Source organism: Bos indicus x Bos taurus, chromosome 15, assembly GCF_003369695.1.
Source record: "Bos indicus x Bos taurus breed Angus x Brahman F1 hybrid chromosome 15, Bos_hybrid_MaternalHap_v2.0, whole genome shotgun sequence".
NCBI lineage: Eukaryota > Metazoa > Chordata > Mammalia > Artiodactyla > Bovidae > Bos > Bos indicus x Bos taurus.
This window is the reverse complement of record NC_040090.1, coordinates 31,655,958-31,672,035: the sequence shown is the minus strand read 5'-3', so window position 1 is coordinate 31,672,035 and position 16,078 is coordinate 31,655,958. Positions and strand designations below refer to the sequence as shown.

Sequence of the window (16,078 nt, the reverse complement as noted above, 5' to 3'; positions counted from 1 at the left end):
AAGAATACTGGAGCAGGTGGGCATGCCCTTCTCCAGGGTATCTTCCGACCCAGGGACTGAACCCTCTTGGGGTTGGCAGGCAGGTTCTTTACAACTAGCGCCACCTGGGAAGCCCTCAAACTAACAAACATATTTACATATACTTGGAAGATGCCTTTATATTCTAGAAAAGGTTACAGACAACTGTGGGCACAAAAAGCAAAACAAAACACCCTTACATCCATGAAAAAATTAAAGCCAATGTGGGTAGAGCAAGTTTCCAAAAATACAGTGTAAGGAATGTTAATATGTACTGTGTTTGGCACTGGGAATCAGTTCAAAATGTTTCATCTTGGCAATGTTATCTGATACTAAACATTCTTTTTTTCTTCTTTATTTTGAATTCATTTTCTGATTCTCACAGAAGGGAATGGAAGGTTGCAGTGATGGCAGCAGGGGTCACTGCTACATGCTTTTGCACTGCTCTTGCAGTTTTCCAAAGTATGTCATCTCAGGACAGCTTCTTCCTTTTTCCTCTGCCACCTTCTGTACCTTAACTGTTGCAACGTTTCCTTTTTTTTTTTTTTTTTAACTGTTGCAATGTTTTCTTGACCTAGCATTTCTAAAAGCACATTCTTCCTGTTTCTTAACTGCTCACTTATCCCTTTTCCTTCCTGTCCCCTGACAGAATTTTAATCAAAACTATTCTTTTCAGTGGTACTAATAATTTTCCTTTCTGAGATGTTGTAAAATGCTTACTCTTATTGCAATGGCAGATAAGAAGAACCTTTCTGAGTTGGTTTTAGTAGCTGACCTCATACTCAGCAAATTACCTCTGACAGACTTGGGTCTGAATGCTGACTATGCCATTTATTTGCTGTATGACCTTGGGCAATTTGATTTCTCAACTTCAATTACCTCATCTCCATAATGAAGACAATTACTTCTTAACAAAGTTATCATGAGGATTAAGTGAGGCAACACTTAAACCCTTAATATATGCTTGGTACAAAGGTGACACTTAACACATAATTGTTGTTTTTATGAGGAAAGGAGAAGATAGATTAAAAAAAAAATATCTGGTGATATCCAGCTTAGAGGAAGACAGCTAGCAGAACCTCTGAATTCCATCTAGACAGAAAAGTGGTCACTGTGAACATCATTCCAAATACAACACAGGTATATTATAAAAGATGATGTTGAAAATATCAGCCAAATGGATTTCTGTTTCCAGGCAAGATGGAGTATCAGGGACCAGGTTTAAACCTTCCAGAAAAGGCTAAAAAACTGTTCAAAATTTATAAAAGAACCGCTTTCAAGACACTCGACATTATGTGATGAAGAACAGTGATCCTTGTGGGAAACAAACAATTTCCCCAACCTACTACCTGAAAAAAGTTTCCAAGATGACATACACCAGGAGGGAACCTAGAAGAGGTTGGTGATCTACTGGAATTGAAGACATGAAACTGGGACTTCAGGAAGGCCAAAGTGGCTAGGGCTTGCACAGTAATGAAGAAAAGAGAAATGCATAGAGAGAACTCGGGAAATCTGCAGAGGGTCCTCCTTAAGTCTTCAGCTAAGCACTGATCAGCACATGTACATCAAGAACGACTCGAAGCCACTGATAGAACCCCTCAAAGGATTAGAGGGAACCATCCTCAGCATTCACACGGGCCTGGGAACATTTCCTGTTCCCTCTTAACAGAGCAGAAAACCTCACAAGGCATAGGGCATCAGGTAGAGAAATTAGAAAATCAGTAAGGATGCGGAAGACTTGAACAACACTACAAACCAATTTAATTGACATTTATAAAAGATAACACCTAACAATAGCAGATTATATATTCTTTTCAAGTACACATGGAACATTTATTGAGATATACCATATAATGGGCCACAAAACAAGTCTTGATAAATTAAAAATGATTCAAGTGTGTTATCTGACCACAATGGAAATAAATTATGTCATTAACAGAAAGGTATCTGTAAAATTGCCAAATATTTGGAAACTCAATAACACTTCTAAACAATCCATGAAACAAAGAAAAAATTAACAGACCAATTAGAAAATATTTAAAATTGAATGGAAATAATAACACAATATATCTGAGTTTGTGTGGTGGTGCTTAAGCAACATGTAGTGGGAAATGTTTAGTATGACATGCCTATACTGAAAAAGAAGTAAAGTCTCACATCAGTGACCTCAGCTTCCATGTTAAAAATATTAGGAAACAGCAAATTAAGTCCAAATTAATCAGGAAAAGGAAATAATAAAAAACAAGAGCAGAAATCAATAAAATAAAAAAAACAAAACAATAGGGAAAAAAGTCAATGAAATCAAAAGCTGTTTTGTTTTTTGGTGACGATACATGAAATTTACAAACCTCTAGTAGGATGATCAAGGGGAAAAAAAAGGAGAAACAAATAACCAGCATCAAGGAGTAGGAGAAGTGATATCACTACAGATCCTCCTGACAATCAAATAATAAAAAATATTATGAACAACTTTATGCCAATAAATGTGGCAACTTACATGAAACAAACAAATTCTTTGAAAGACACAAATGATCAAAGTCTATTCAAGAAGACTAAGTTGAAGAACCCTATCTCAAGGAATTGAGTTTGTTGCTTAAAAAACTCCCACAAAACTCCCCTCCAGGTCCAGGCTCTGTTGAGTTCTACTAAACATATAAGGAAGAGAAAAATTCTACATAGGCTTCCAGAAAATTGAAGAGGAAGGGATTCAAATTATTTTATGAGACAAGCATTATTCCAAAATCATACAAAAACAGTTTAAGAAAACTATAGACTAATAAAGTATCTGCCATAATCAGACATATAAAATGCTAATCAAAATTTAAACAAATCAATTCTAATCAATATATAAAAAGGATAATAGTTCATCAGGAATGCAAAGTTGGTTTAATATGTGAAAAATCATCAGCGTACTTCACCATATTAACAAACTAATAAGAAAAATCATTTAATATTTAGGACTTTGCTGTAGCTCAAACAATCAAGAATCTGCCTGCAATAGGAGACTGGGGTTTGATCCCTGAGTCAGGAAGATCCTCTGGAGAAGGGAATGGCAATTCAGTCCAGCATTCTTGCCTGGAGAGTCCCACGGACAGAGAAGCCTAGCGGGCTACAGCCCGTGGGGTTGCAAGGAGTCAGACACGATTGAGCAACGAACACTTCACTTCAACATCCATTCCTATCAGTAAACTAAACAAAAAATGGAGGAAAGTTCCTTGACATGGGAAAGGGCATCTACAAAAATCCTACTGTGAACATCATACTTAATGGTGAAAGACTATGCTTTCTCCCTAAGTTTGGGAACAACGCAAGAACATCATGTTGGTTCTCACCACTTCTATTCAAGCAGTGTACTGGACACTGGAGCTGTTACAGTAAGGGGGGGGTGGGGGGGAAGTAAGCATAGAAGGAGATAAAAGGCATTTTGAATTGGAAAGGAAGAAGTAAAACTGTCTTTGTATAGAGGTTACATGATTATCTATATAGAAAATCTACATTAAAAAAAAACTAATGAATGAGTTTAGCAATGTTGTAGGATACAATATCGATATACAAAAATCAGTTGTATTTCTATATGTTAGTAATGAAAAATCAGAAGTTGGAATAAAAACTATTAGGACAGCATCAAAAACTATGAACTAGAGATAAGTCTGACAAAAGATGTACAACATCTACACACTGAAAACTATCAAACACTGCTTAGAGAAGTGAAAGACAATTGAAAGACTCAATATTGTTATGATATCAAGTATCTTCAAGCTGATCTACAAATTCACTGTAATCCTAATGAAAAAATTCTGGTAGGTTTTTCTGGTAGAAAACCAATTTTAAAATTTATATGAAAAAAAAAATAAAATTTATATGGAAAAGCAAAGGAATGAGAATATCCAAAACAATTTTGAAAAGGAAGAAAGGTGGAAGATTTTACCTGACTTCCGGACTTAAAAGTTACAATAATTAAGACACAGCAGCACTGTCATCAAGCTAGGCAAATAGATCAATGAAACAGAATAGGAGGTCCAAATACAGACCCATACATATATGGTTAGTTGATTTTTGACAAAGATGTAAAGGCATTTCAGTAGAGAAATGACAGTCTTTTCAACAACAACAAGAAAAAAGAATTGTACTCACTCCTCTTAACTCATACAATCACAAACTTAAATGTAAAACCTAAAATTATAAAACATACAAGAAAATCTTTATGACTTTGGGTTGGACAAAGGTTTACTGGTTATATCACAGCATGGTCTGTGAAAGAGAAAAAAAAGTAAGTTGGACTTCACCAAAAAACTTCTGCTCTTTGAAAGATACTGTTAAGAAAATGAAAAGACAAGGTACAGACTAGGAGAAAATTACATAAATCATCTATCTGATAAAAGATTTGTATCCAGAGTATAAAAAGAACTCTCAAAATACAATAAAAAGAGAACAAACAACCTAATGAAATATGCCTGAAAGATCTGAATGGATAGTTCACTGAAGAAGATATACATGTGGAAAACAAGCATGTGAAAAGATGCTCAACATTATTAGTGAAATGCAAATTAAAATGATAATGATACACTACTGCACATCTATTAAAATATCTAAAATTAAAAAGACTGACCATACTAGCTATTGGCAAGGTAGTGGAACAACCGGAACACTAGTACTCCATTGATAGGAATGTAAAATGGTACAACCACTTTGGAAAATAGCCTGAGAGTTACTTAAAATATTAAACATATAGCCACTACATGACCCAGCTAAAACAGACACACAGCAGTTTTACCTGAAAGAGCTCCAAACAACTCAAATGCCCATCATCAGAGTGAATGAATAAACAAATTTTGTGGTATATTCATACAACAGAATATAACTCAGCAATTAAAAGACTGACATGTAACAACATGGATGCTACTCAAAATAATTATGCTGTATGAAAGAGGTCAAAGTGTATGTTTTTAAATATGTGTTATCTATTGTATTTCAATTATACTTCAGTAAAACTGTTAAGAATAATAAAGCTTGGGAATTTTAATGACAACTGGTTGCACAGTACTTGAAGATGCTATAAGACCATTAATTACATCAAAATAGGGCAGTCGATAATTCACCAGATGCTTAAAACAAGAAATGAAAAAAGAAAAGATACAGCAATTGAAATGAATCACAAAAAAGGTTAGAGGAATAAAGAGTCATCCAAGGAGTGAGAAAAAAAAGCAGGGCTTTAGAGGCAGACATATTTGGGTTCTAATCCCAGCTCTCTCCACTTACTAGCTGTGTGCTGCTGGGCAAGATCGTTAATTCTTCTACCTTCTCATCTGTAAATACATTCAGGATGGTTGTGATCATTAATTAAAATAATATATGAATGTGCCTGACATGGTACCTGGTACAGAACAGACGATTTACCAAAGTGAATACCCTCTTTTCGGTAGTATTTTTAGCTTAGTTGGTAGAACTGGAATAAACTGCTTAAAGTTCAGATTAATATTTTTGAACATGTATCATGTGTTAGGACCTGTGTCAAGCACTTTACTTGTTATGGCTATGGAGAAAGTCAAAGAACATAAAACAGCTAGAGATACTTCTCTTAGAAGTGAAATGCTCTAGCTTTTCAATGCCCATCTTTGGTCTTGGCTGTCAGTATGTGACACTGGTTCTCTTGATCTGTGGACACCAACCCAACAGTCATTATATGCAGCTAGATAATTTCCAGCCCCTGGCAAAGGGTCTCATGAGCAGTGAAGGCTCAATACGTGCTTACTGAATTGAATTAAACTGATCCTACTGGGAACCTAAAATGTCAGTTTCATTAAAAGTGTGGACATTTTTAGTATGGAGTTTAGTCAAGTAAAAAGGTGAATGCCCATCTGGAAATACTGTAAATAAAAAAGCAACTGAAGATTTTTGTAGGTGTATTCCATTATTTTCTATAGTTTACATTTCTCTCATCATGAAAATCCATTGTTCATTTCCTTGGGATTTAGCTCAAGCCAACAAACAGGTTTCTGCGTTATAAAAACAAAGCCCATTGGATGCAAGGACTATAAGGCATTACTGAGGCAGATGGGAACCAAAGTAGCATCCTAAAGGTTTAAAATCTTTACTCTTGCCTTTCAAACACATACTGAGCATGATCTTCATAATGAACAGACCTAGAACTTATTTCTATGCAACTCTGTGAAATGCTCATATACTTAGGGATGCTTCCCAACAGAGTAAATGTCAGGATGCCTTGGCATAGTAGTTGGGGGAAGTGGTTGAAAACAAGGAAGTCATGTAAACACTGTCAGCTACAGTCTGAAAATCTAGAGGGGAAAAAACAACAGACAGAAAGAACAAAAATAAACCAACCTCAAACTAAGAATCTCTGACTCAGTAATTCTAAGATTCTAACTTACAGAAAAAAAATCCCCGGTATGGAAAAATGTGTAAAAATGTTTTAAAGAGTGTTATTTAGACTATGTGGAGGCAAGCCAAATACTAAACACAAAGAGTTAAGTAAATGCATTCCTGATGGGATATTACACAGACATTAAAAGGATGATTATGAAGGTCATCCATCAATAGGGAATGTTAGATAAAAATATCCAAAATTAACCTTATTATGATGCAGGTGTTCAAAAAAGGAATAGTAGAAAGAGGAAGGAATTCAATTAAGTTGCTAACGGTGTTGTTATAAGGATGGCGCTTTCTTTATTTTCTTCTCTGCCATACTTCCTAATTTTTTGTTATCTAGTTATATAATTTTTCTATTCTATAATTAATATAATTTCAAAATTAGGTTTTAAACTGGGTATGGGTTTCTGAATAAGAGAAGGCAAGAAAATGAGAAGGGATAAGTGACAGAAGGGGTGACTGGGTCACTGGCAGCAATCCAATCATAGGAGACTGTAGGCAGGGTCTGATTAATCATCAACTGAACAGTTATACCAGTAGAATGCCCTCCATTAAAAAATGTTGCTATATTGTGATTTTTTCCCTTCCTATTCCTATATTCTGCACCACAGCATAATACAGAAGGCAAAGAGTTAATACTCAAGAAAGTATAGTCCCTTCCTTATTCTATAAGATAAACAATATACGTTTTTAAAAATATTTATCTCTATAGGGCACTTTACATTATTAATGTCTAATAGTACTATTAACTATGTTTTCCAGAAGAAAGGGAATTCTAAACCTGATGATTAATGCTTTTGCTGGCATCTGTAATGGAAGAAATCATTTGGCCCCCGAATGTGTATTTCTACTCTCTGTTCCTTTCCAGCTAGCTGTCAGCGTGAAGAGCTACAAATTCCTCCAAGTTATTTCAGGGTTGTCATTTAAAATCAGGTTAAATAAATATTGGGACTTCATTAAACTATTTTATGCTTACATCTTTCCCTTATTTATACTGATAGTAGAGCATCCACAAAATACATCCCTCAGCTGAAACTGAGAAAACACAGGTTCTGTAAGAGTGACTAGAGGGAAGAAAGAGTGGAATGGGATTGCAAAATGCTCCTTTCACAGAGGATACGACATGTCTCTAGATGAGCTGATGTTTCGGGACAGTTGTCAAAAATAATCGATTTATTCAACACTTATAGCCAGTCTGTACTACTTACTGCCAGATACTATACTAGGGACATCTCCTTCATTTCCTTCCTTCATACTCAGATGCCTTCCTTTATCTCTTGCTAAATTTCTTTAAAGACTATCCCAAATGGCATTTCCTTCTCTCCCATTTTTCGAGCTGGTATAAGCATACCTTGGAGATATTGTGGGTTTGGTTTCAGACCACCACAGTAAAGTCAGTTCAGTTCAGTCGCTTAGTCATCTATGACTTTTTGTGACACCATGGACAGCAGAACATCAGGCTTCCCTGTCCATCATCAACTCCTGGAGCTTGCTCAAACACATGTCCATCCAGTCAGTGATGCCATCCAACCAACTCATCCTCTGTCGTCTACTTCTCCTCCTGCCTTCAATCTTTCCCAGCATCAGGGTCTTTTCCGATGAGTCAGTTCTATGCATCAGGTGACCAAAGTATTGGAGCTTTAGCTCCAGCATCAGTCCTTCCAATGAATATTCAGGACTGATTTCCTTTAGGATTGACTGGTTTGATCTCTATGCACATAAATCTATGTTTACATTATACTGTAGTTATTAAGCATGCAATACTGTATGTCTAAAAAATTTATATGCCTTAATTAAGAAATACTTCATAGCCAAAAAATGCTATCATCTCAGTCTTCAGTGAGTCATAATCTTTTTGCTGGTAAAAAGGTCTTGCTTTGATGTTGATGGATACTGACTGCTCAAGGTGGTGGCTGCTGAAAGTTGGGGTGTCCATGGCAATTTCTTAAAATGGGATAACACTGAAGTTTGTGGCACTGATTGACTCTTCCTCTCATGAACTATTTCTCTGTAGCATGCAAAGCTATTTGATAGCATTTTACCCACGGTAAAACTTTCAAAACTGGAGGCAATCCTCTTAAACCCTGATTTATCAACTAAGGTCATGTAATAGTCTAAACCTTTTGTTGTTACATCAGCAGTCTTCACAACATCTTCCCCAGGAGTAAATTCCATCTCAAGAAACCACTTTCTTTGCTCATACATAAGAAGTAACTCTTAATCCATTGAAGTTTTATTACATGATTGCAGCAATCAGTCACATCTTGAAGCTCCACTTCTAGTTCTAGATCTCTTGCTATTACTACTACTCTTGCATTACTTCCTCCATTGAATTCTTGAATCCCTCAAAGTCATCCATGAGGGCTGGAATCAACTTCCAAAGTCCTGTTCATATTGATATTTTGACCTCTTCCCATGAATCATGAGTGTTCTAAGTGGCATCTAAAATGGTGAATCCTTTCCAAAAGGTTTTCAACTTACTCTGCCTAGAGGCATCAGAAGAATAACTATCTAAGGCAACTACAGACTTATGAAATGTATATCTTAAGTCATTAGACATGAACATCAAAATTACTCCTTGATCCATGGGCTACCAAAGGGATATTGTATTAGCAGGTATGAAAACAACATGAATCTCATTGAACATCTCCATCAGAGCTCTTGGGTGACCAGGTGCATTGCCAATGAACAGTAATATTTGCAAAGAAATCTTTTTTTCTGAGTAGTAATTCTTTTAAAATTAAAAAAAAAAATTATGTTTTTTTGGCTGTGCTGGGTCTTGGTTGCTGCATGGGCTTTTCTCTAGTTGTGGCAAGCAGGGGCTGCTCTCTAGCTGCAGTGGGAGGGCTTTGCATTGTGGTGGCTTCTCTTGTTGCAGAGCACAGGCTCCAGGGACGCAGGTTTCAGTAGCTGCAGCACATGGGCTCAGCAGTTGTGGCTCATGGGCTTAGTTGCTCTGCGGCATGTGGCATCTTCCCAAACTAAGGATCAAACCCCTGTCTCCTGCATTGGCAGGGCAGATTCTTTACCACTGAGCCACCAGGGAAGACTGCGTAGTAGATCTTAAACAGTGGGTATAAAATATTCATAAAGACATGTTGTAAAGTGATACACTGTCATCCAGGTTTTGTTCCATTTACAGAGCATAGCAGAGTAGACTTAGCATAATTCTTAAAGTCCCTGCTGCTGCTGCTAAGTCGCTTCAGTCGTGTCCGACTCTGTGTGACCCCATAGACGGCAGCCCATAGACCAGGCTCCACCATCCCTGGGATTCTCCAGGCAAGAACACTGGAGTGGGTTGCCATTTCCTTCTCCAATGCAGGAAAGTGAAAAGTGAAAGGGAAGTCACTCAGTCGTGTCCAACTCTTCACAACCCCATGGACTGCAGCCTACCACGCTCCTCCGTCTGTGGGATTTTCCAAGAAAGAGTACTGGAGTGGGGTGCCATTGCCTTAAAGTCCCTAGAATTTTCAGAATGGTAAATGAGCACCAGCTTCAACTTAAAGTCACCAGCTTCCTTAGCCCCTAACAAAACAGTCAGCCTGTGCTTCGAAGCTTTGAAGCCAGGCATTGCCTTCGCTCTATCTCTGTAAGTCCTAGGTGACATCTTTTCCCATGGCAAAGCTATTCTGTCTACATTGAAAATCTATTTTTCAGTGTGACTACCTTCATTAATGATCTTAGCTAGATCTTCTGGATAACCTGCTGTAGCTTCCGCCATCAGCATTTGCTGCTTCACCTTGCACTTATATGTTACAAAGACAGTTTCTTTCCTTAAACTTCATGACCCAACCTCTGCTAGCTTCCAACTTTTCTGTTACAGCTTCCTTACTTCTTTCAGCCTTCATAGAATTGAAAACAGTTAGGGCCTTGCTCTGGATTAAGCTTTGGCTTAATGGAATGTTGTGGCTGGTTTGATCATCTATCTAGACCACTAAAACTTCCTTGCTACCAGTAATAAAGCTTTTTTTCTTTCTTATCACTCACATATTCACTGGAGTAGTACTTTTCATTTCCCTTAAGAACTTTTCATTTGCATCCATAACATGGCCAAACATTTGGCTCAAGAGGTCTAGCTTTTGGCCTATGTTGGCTTTTGATGTTCCTTTCTCATTAAGCTCAATCATTTCTAGCTTTTGATTCAGACTGAGAGATGTGCAACTCTCCCTTTCACCTGACCACTCTATAGATTATTAATCAGCCTAATTTCAATATGGTTGCATCTCTAGGAATAGGGAGGCCAGAAGAGACAGAGAGAGACAGAGGAAAGTCTAGTCAGGGAAGCAGTCAAAACACACAAAAATTCATCAATTAACAGGTGGGATTTGTGGTGTCCCAAAATGTTACAGTGGTAACATCACAGATAGCTGATCACAGATCACCATAACAAATGTAAAATGAAAAAGGAAACCTTTAATTTGTTAAAAAATGCGATTGTTTGTGAGCACAATAAAGTGAAATGCAATAATAAGATATGTTAAGTTTTTCTGATACAATTTTACAAAACCATGAGATTTTGGAGCTGGAGGGTATCTTAGAATTTCTGAAATCCAGAGACTTTTTCCAATATGTGCTAAGGAGTTAGTAGTTATCAAGTTCAAGTTTGCTACACAATAGTTCAGTCATACACTTCCATGTATCATTAAGATCCATAGAAGTCTGTCTGCTCTACCAGTGTGTAAGCTTTTTGAGGAGAAACACCAAGTCTTGTTCATCTCCAATTTGCCCAGGAAGTGGGCACATAGGGATAAATGCCTGCCCAGTTGATAGAAAAGATGCTAGTCTGAGGAAAACCATGGGGTTGATAAGTTGCCAACAGTAAGTACTGTTGAAGAAGCCAAAAGCAAGAATGTATCTGGAATTTGTTATCATTGTAAGCTTTGTTAAACAGAATAACATGAATTAGATGGAAGTTGTGGCTTTTAAAAAGACGAAATGGGAAGAGACATTCCATGAGACAGAGCAACTCGGTTGTATTTGAAACAGGCTAAGTTCTTCTAACTCCAACGTCAAATAGGTGATATGTACTTATTTTCCCCAGCTGGATTACCATTAATATTGAAATAAAAATAAGCCTTCGGTAGATTGCTTTTCCTTAAAATGCACATACACTCACAATCTTCTTTAAATGTACAAGCGTATTCTCATTAGAAAGTCAGAATGCCATGTGAAAAAACTGACAAAACTTCCAGGAATGTTCTTAAACTATGGCCGCTTTCTCTAGCTCAATTCCTTTTATCTGAAGGGCACAAATATGAAGAGGCATTATGGATATAGTGGAAAGTCAGGAGATTAGAGTTTTAGTTTGCTGCTATGCCATCTGGGCTTCCCAGGTGGTGCAGAGGTAAGGAATCCACCTGCCAGTGCAGGAGACAAAGAGACACAGGTTTGATCCCTGAGTTGGGAAGATCCCCTGAAGTAAGAAATGGCAACCCACTCCAGTATTCTTGCTTGGAAAGTTCCATAGACAGAGAAGCCTGGTGGGCTACTCTAGGGGGCTAGTCTAGGGGGTTGCAAAGAGTCAGACATGACTGAGAGACTGAGCACACACACTATTCCATTTATCTGTTGATTCATTCACTTTGTACTGACATGTGCCAGACACTCTGCTGTGCAGAACAGTGAACCAGGTAGGCATGGAAATTGCATTTCAGGGAAGAAGATAGATGATAAATAAAATAAAACAAGAAGACAAACACAGATTGTAATAAATGCCATATGGAAATAAACTGGATGAGAGAGAATAATGGGTAGGGAGATAGCAGGAAAAAATAGTTTGACCAGCAAGGCATTATATATCCACCTATGTAATATCAGGCAAATCACTGAACTTTTCTGATACTCAGATTTCCAGGATGAAAAACCATAGTTGAACTGGATGACATCAGAGTGGAGAACACTCTTAACCTGAAGTAAGAAAACTTAAGCACGAGTTCTGGCCTTATTCATAAACCTATACCTGTAGCACTGTCTCGTTGATGAAAGAAAGAGACTGTGAGCAGAGTGTGACAGTCCTTGTGAACTGAACAGACTAAGTCATAGACTGTGTTCCTTTCCCTTCTTTAACACTGTTTACAATGCTCCGGATGTTTATTTTCATTTACACTGAAGAAGACCTCTGAAAACTCTGGAAACTTTCGACTAAAATTTTTATCCTGCTACCTCCGGATAAGAAATATACCTACTTTTATGAATGGGATAATGATAAATCTACTAGTGATAATATTTTGTCACTATATAATGCACATTTTTAAAAAGTACTATTCTTTTCTTCTCTCTTTCTTTCCTACACTAAGTTTAACTCAATTAGTGATAGACTAAAGGAAAAAACCACAAACCATTAGAAAATCCATTACTTTTTCTTTAAAATTTTGGCTATTATCAAGTTTGGTTACACAGTCATAGGAGAGCATCCTTTAGTGGAGTTAGCCCATCATATTCAAGAGAAACTGTACCGAGTGTAAGGTTCCATTATTAGTCACTGCAGGAAGGCGGGCCCATCGCTCATTTTCCAGTTCTTCCATCACTTGGTTCATTGCACTCTTTAGCCATGTGTCGACAGAAACGCCAATCTGCTTTAGTAGGTCCAGTCGGGCTTCAGCTTTCAACTTAATTATCTAAGAGAACCAAGAAAATGGTCAGAAAGCAAAGCATTCTTTCCTCAAATTAATTGCTTTAAAGTTATTCCTGATTTAGTAATTAGGACAATCTTGATATTCACTAGTAATTCTTCCTTGGCATAGATGTTAATTTTTCACTTGATGAGAGAGAGAGAGAGTGGTAACCGGGAAGGAAAAGGAAGATGTTAATGCAACATAAAGTCTGCTTTCCTCTCCTGTTAATAAGGCTATGCCTCAGAACATTCTAAAGTTTAACATTTTCAACAGCCTTCTAAACCATTTCCTGGACTTTCTCTTCTCCTCTATAATCCACCTTTTACAAGTCTAGGAACGATCTCATCAGTCACCTCTCTACTTAAAAACACCCGTGATTCCTGACTGCCTACTGAGTAAAGATTTTAAATTAGATTCTAATGCAGCTATCAGAAACAGGAGATGTTGAGGAATAAAAGAAGTTTCTATGCTCCAAATTCAAGAAAAGGAAACACTGCCCATTCTTTAGCTCTTGTTCCAAGCCATAAGCAAGTAATCATAGAATTACTTCAAACCTGTCCCAATCAAACAGTAACTGCTTTGCCCAGTAGCCATGCCTCTAAGTCAGCCAATCAATGACAGTCCCTCGCTTCGGCAAGGCAGCCAGTCAACCACAGCCTCACTCCAGTAAGCATCAGCAGTCAAGCTTCCACTCCTGCTTCCAACAGTCCACCAATCTCTGTGTGCTAGTGCTTAGTCACTCAGTTGTGTCTGACTCTTTGAGACCCCATAGACTGTAGTCCGCCAGGCTCCTCTGTTTGTGGGGATTTTCCAGGGAAGAATAGTGGAGTGGGCTCTCATGCCCTCCTCCAGGGGATCTTCCCAACCCAGGGATCAAACCCAGGTCTCCTGCATTGCAGACGGATTCTTCACTGTCTAGGGAAGAATAGACCTCCTTCCCTACCAATTACTAGGGAAGTCCTATCTCTACACACCAGTTAAAAGTGGTGTGCAAGTATGTAGTACATTTCCAGTTTTGAAAATCTGCCAGTCCCTGAAACCCACACTTCTCAAAACCCTTTGCATCAGTTCTACTTTGTCAGAGAGATTATATTTTGTAAATATCATTCTTTTTTTGCTTTAGCAAGTAGTAAACTCAGCCTCACTGTTCTTCGTATTAAGAGTGGTGGTGTCTTCCTCAACATTTGAAGGCACCATTGAGATAATTTTGAGAACCTTCACTGGATGGCCTTCTATGGGACTCTTGGACAAACAAGTGTGCTCACTGAGCCCTTACAGTATACAATTTTGATCATTCTCTGGACTGTCTGCTAAGGGAGTTGGTATCAAAAAGAATCTGAGCTCTGACTTCTTTCACTGAGCTCTCATTGCTAAATTTACTTTGTATTTCTAAGTTTTGCACAGTGAGACTTCCCTGGCACTCCAGTGGTTAAGATTCCGCTCTTCCACTGCAGGGGGCACAAGTTTGATCCCTGGTTGGGAAACGAAGATTCTATATGCCACATGGGGCAGCCAAAGAAAAAAAAAAAGAGAGAGAGAGATAAAAATTCATATTATATAAGATTAACCATATTAGTCACTTTAAAGTACACAATTCAGTGGTTTGGATATCACACAGACCTTAATATACAGTAATTAAAGATTCTGGCTTGTGGCACACTACTTGGTAAACAGACTTGCAAAAATCTGTTTCTTCTAATAATTTTTTCTTAGTAACAACTTTATTGAGATAAAGTGCACATATAATTTACTCATTTAAATTATATAATACACTTGACTTACAGCATATTCACAGATATATGCAATTATCACAACTTTCTTTTATTTATTTTTTAACTTTTTATTTTAAATTGGAGTACAGTTATTTAACAATGTGACAGTTTCAGGTATACAGCAAAGTGATTCAGATATACATATACATTATCTATTCTTTTTCAAATTACTATCCCATTTAGGTTGTTACATAATATTGAGCAGAGTTCCCTGTGCTAGTGCTATACAGTAGATCCTTGTTGGTTATCCATTTTAACTATAGCACTGTCACCACAGTTTTAGAACAGTTTAATCACCTCCAAACCTCCCCACATCCCTGCCATGTCCTTTAGCTATTGCTCCCCTATCCCTTATTCTCTGTAGCCTCTGGAACCACTAACCTACTGTCTTTTTCTATGAAAGAAAGTGAAAGTCATTCAGTCGTGTCGGATTCTTTGCGACCTCATAGATTGTACAGTTCACAGAATTCTCCAGGCCAGAATACTGGAGTGGGTGGCCTTTCCCATCTCCAGGGGATCTTCTCAACCCAGGTTTTAGATTTGCCTATTCTGAACATTTAATATAAATAGAACCATACAATATTTGCTGTCTGGCTTCTCTTACTTAGAATAATATTTCTAAAGTCCATCCATGTTGTAACATGTATAAGTATTTCATTCCTTTTTATGGATATTGCATGGATATAACACATTTTGTTTATCCATTTGTCAGTTGATGGGTTGTTTCAACTTTTCAGCTAATATGAAAATGTTGCTATGAACATTTGTATACAACTTATACATCAGTGTACAAGTTTTCCTGTAGACCTATGTTTTCATTTCTTGTAGATATATACCTAGGACTGGACGTACTTAGTTATAAAGTCACAGTATGTTTGACCATCTGGGGAAATTGTTTTTCAAAGCAGCTATCTCACTTAATGATCACACCAGCAGGGTATGAGGATTACCATTTCTTCACATCCTGGCAACACTTGCTAATGTTTGCCAGTTTTGACTCTAGCCATCGAAGTTGGTATGAAGTGGCATTTCACTCTGGTTTTGATTTGTTCCCTGATGACTAACGATGTCAAGCATCTTTTCATGTGCTTATTAATCATCTGTATATCTTCTTTGGAAAAATGTCTATTCAGAACTTTTGTCCATTTTAAAGTTGGGTTGTCTTTTTACTGTTTTTATTGTGTCTTTGTCTTTTTATTGTAAGCCTTTTTATGTATTTTAGATAAAAAGTCCCTTATTAGATATCTGATTTGCAAATCAGGTCAGTTCAGTAGCTCAGCGTGTCCA

At 37.3% G+C, this 16,078-nt stretch overlaps 1 protein-coding gene across 3 annotated transcripts in view; it reads right to left on the bottom strand.

Annotated features, from left to right (window-relative positions):
- Positions 1 to 16,078, bottom strand: part of FCHSD2 (FCH and double SH3 domains 2) — a 294,896-nt gene that overhangs the window by 15,255 nt on the left and 263,563 nt on the right. For all 3 annotated transcript variants that reach the window (XM_027562973.1, XM_027562971.1, XM_027562972.1), the window contains one exon: positions 12,861 to 13,022. In XM_027562973.1, coding sequence (XP_027418774.1) covers positions 12,861 to 13,022 — 162 coding nt within the window. The remainder of the gene's footprint in view (positions 1 to 12,860; positions 13,023 to 16,078) is intronic.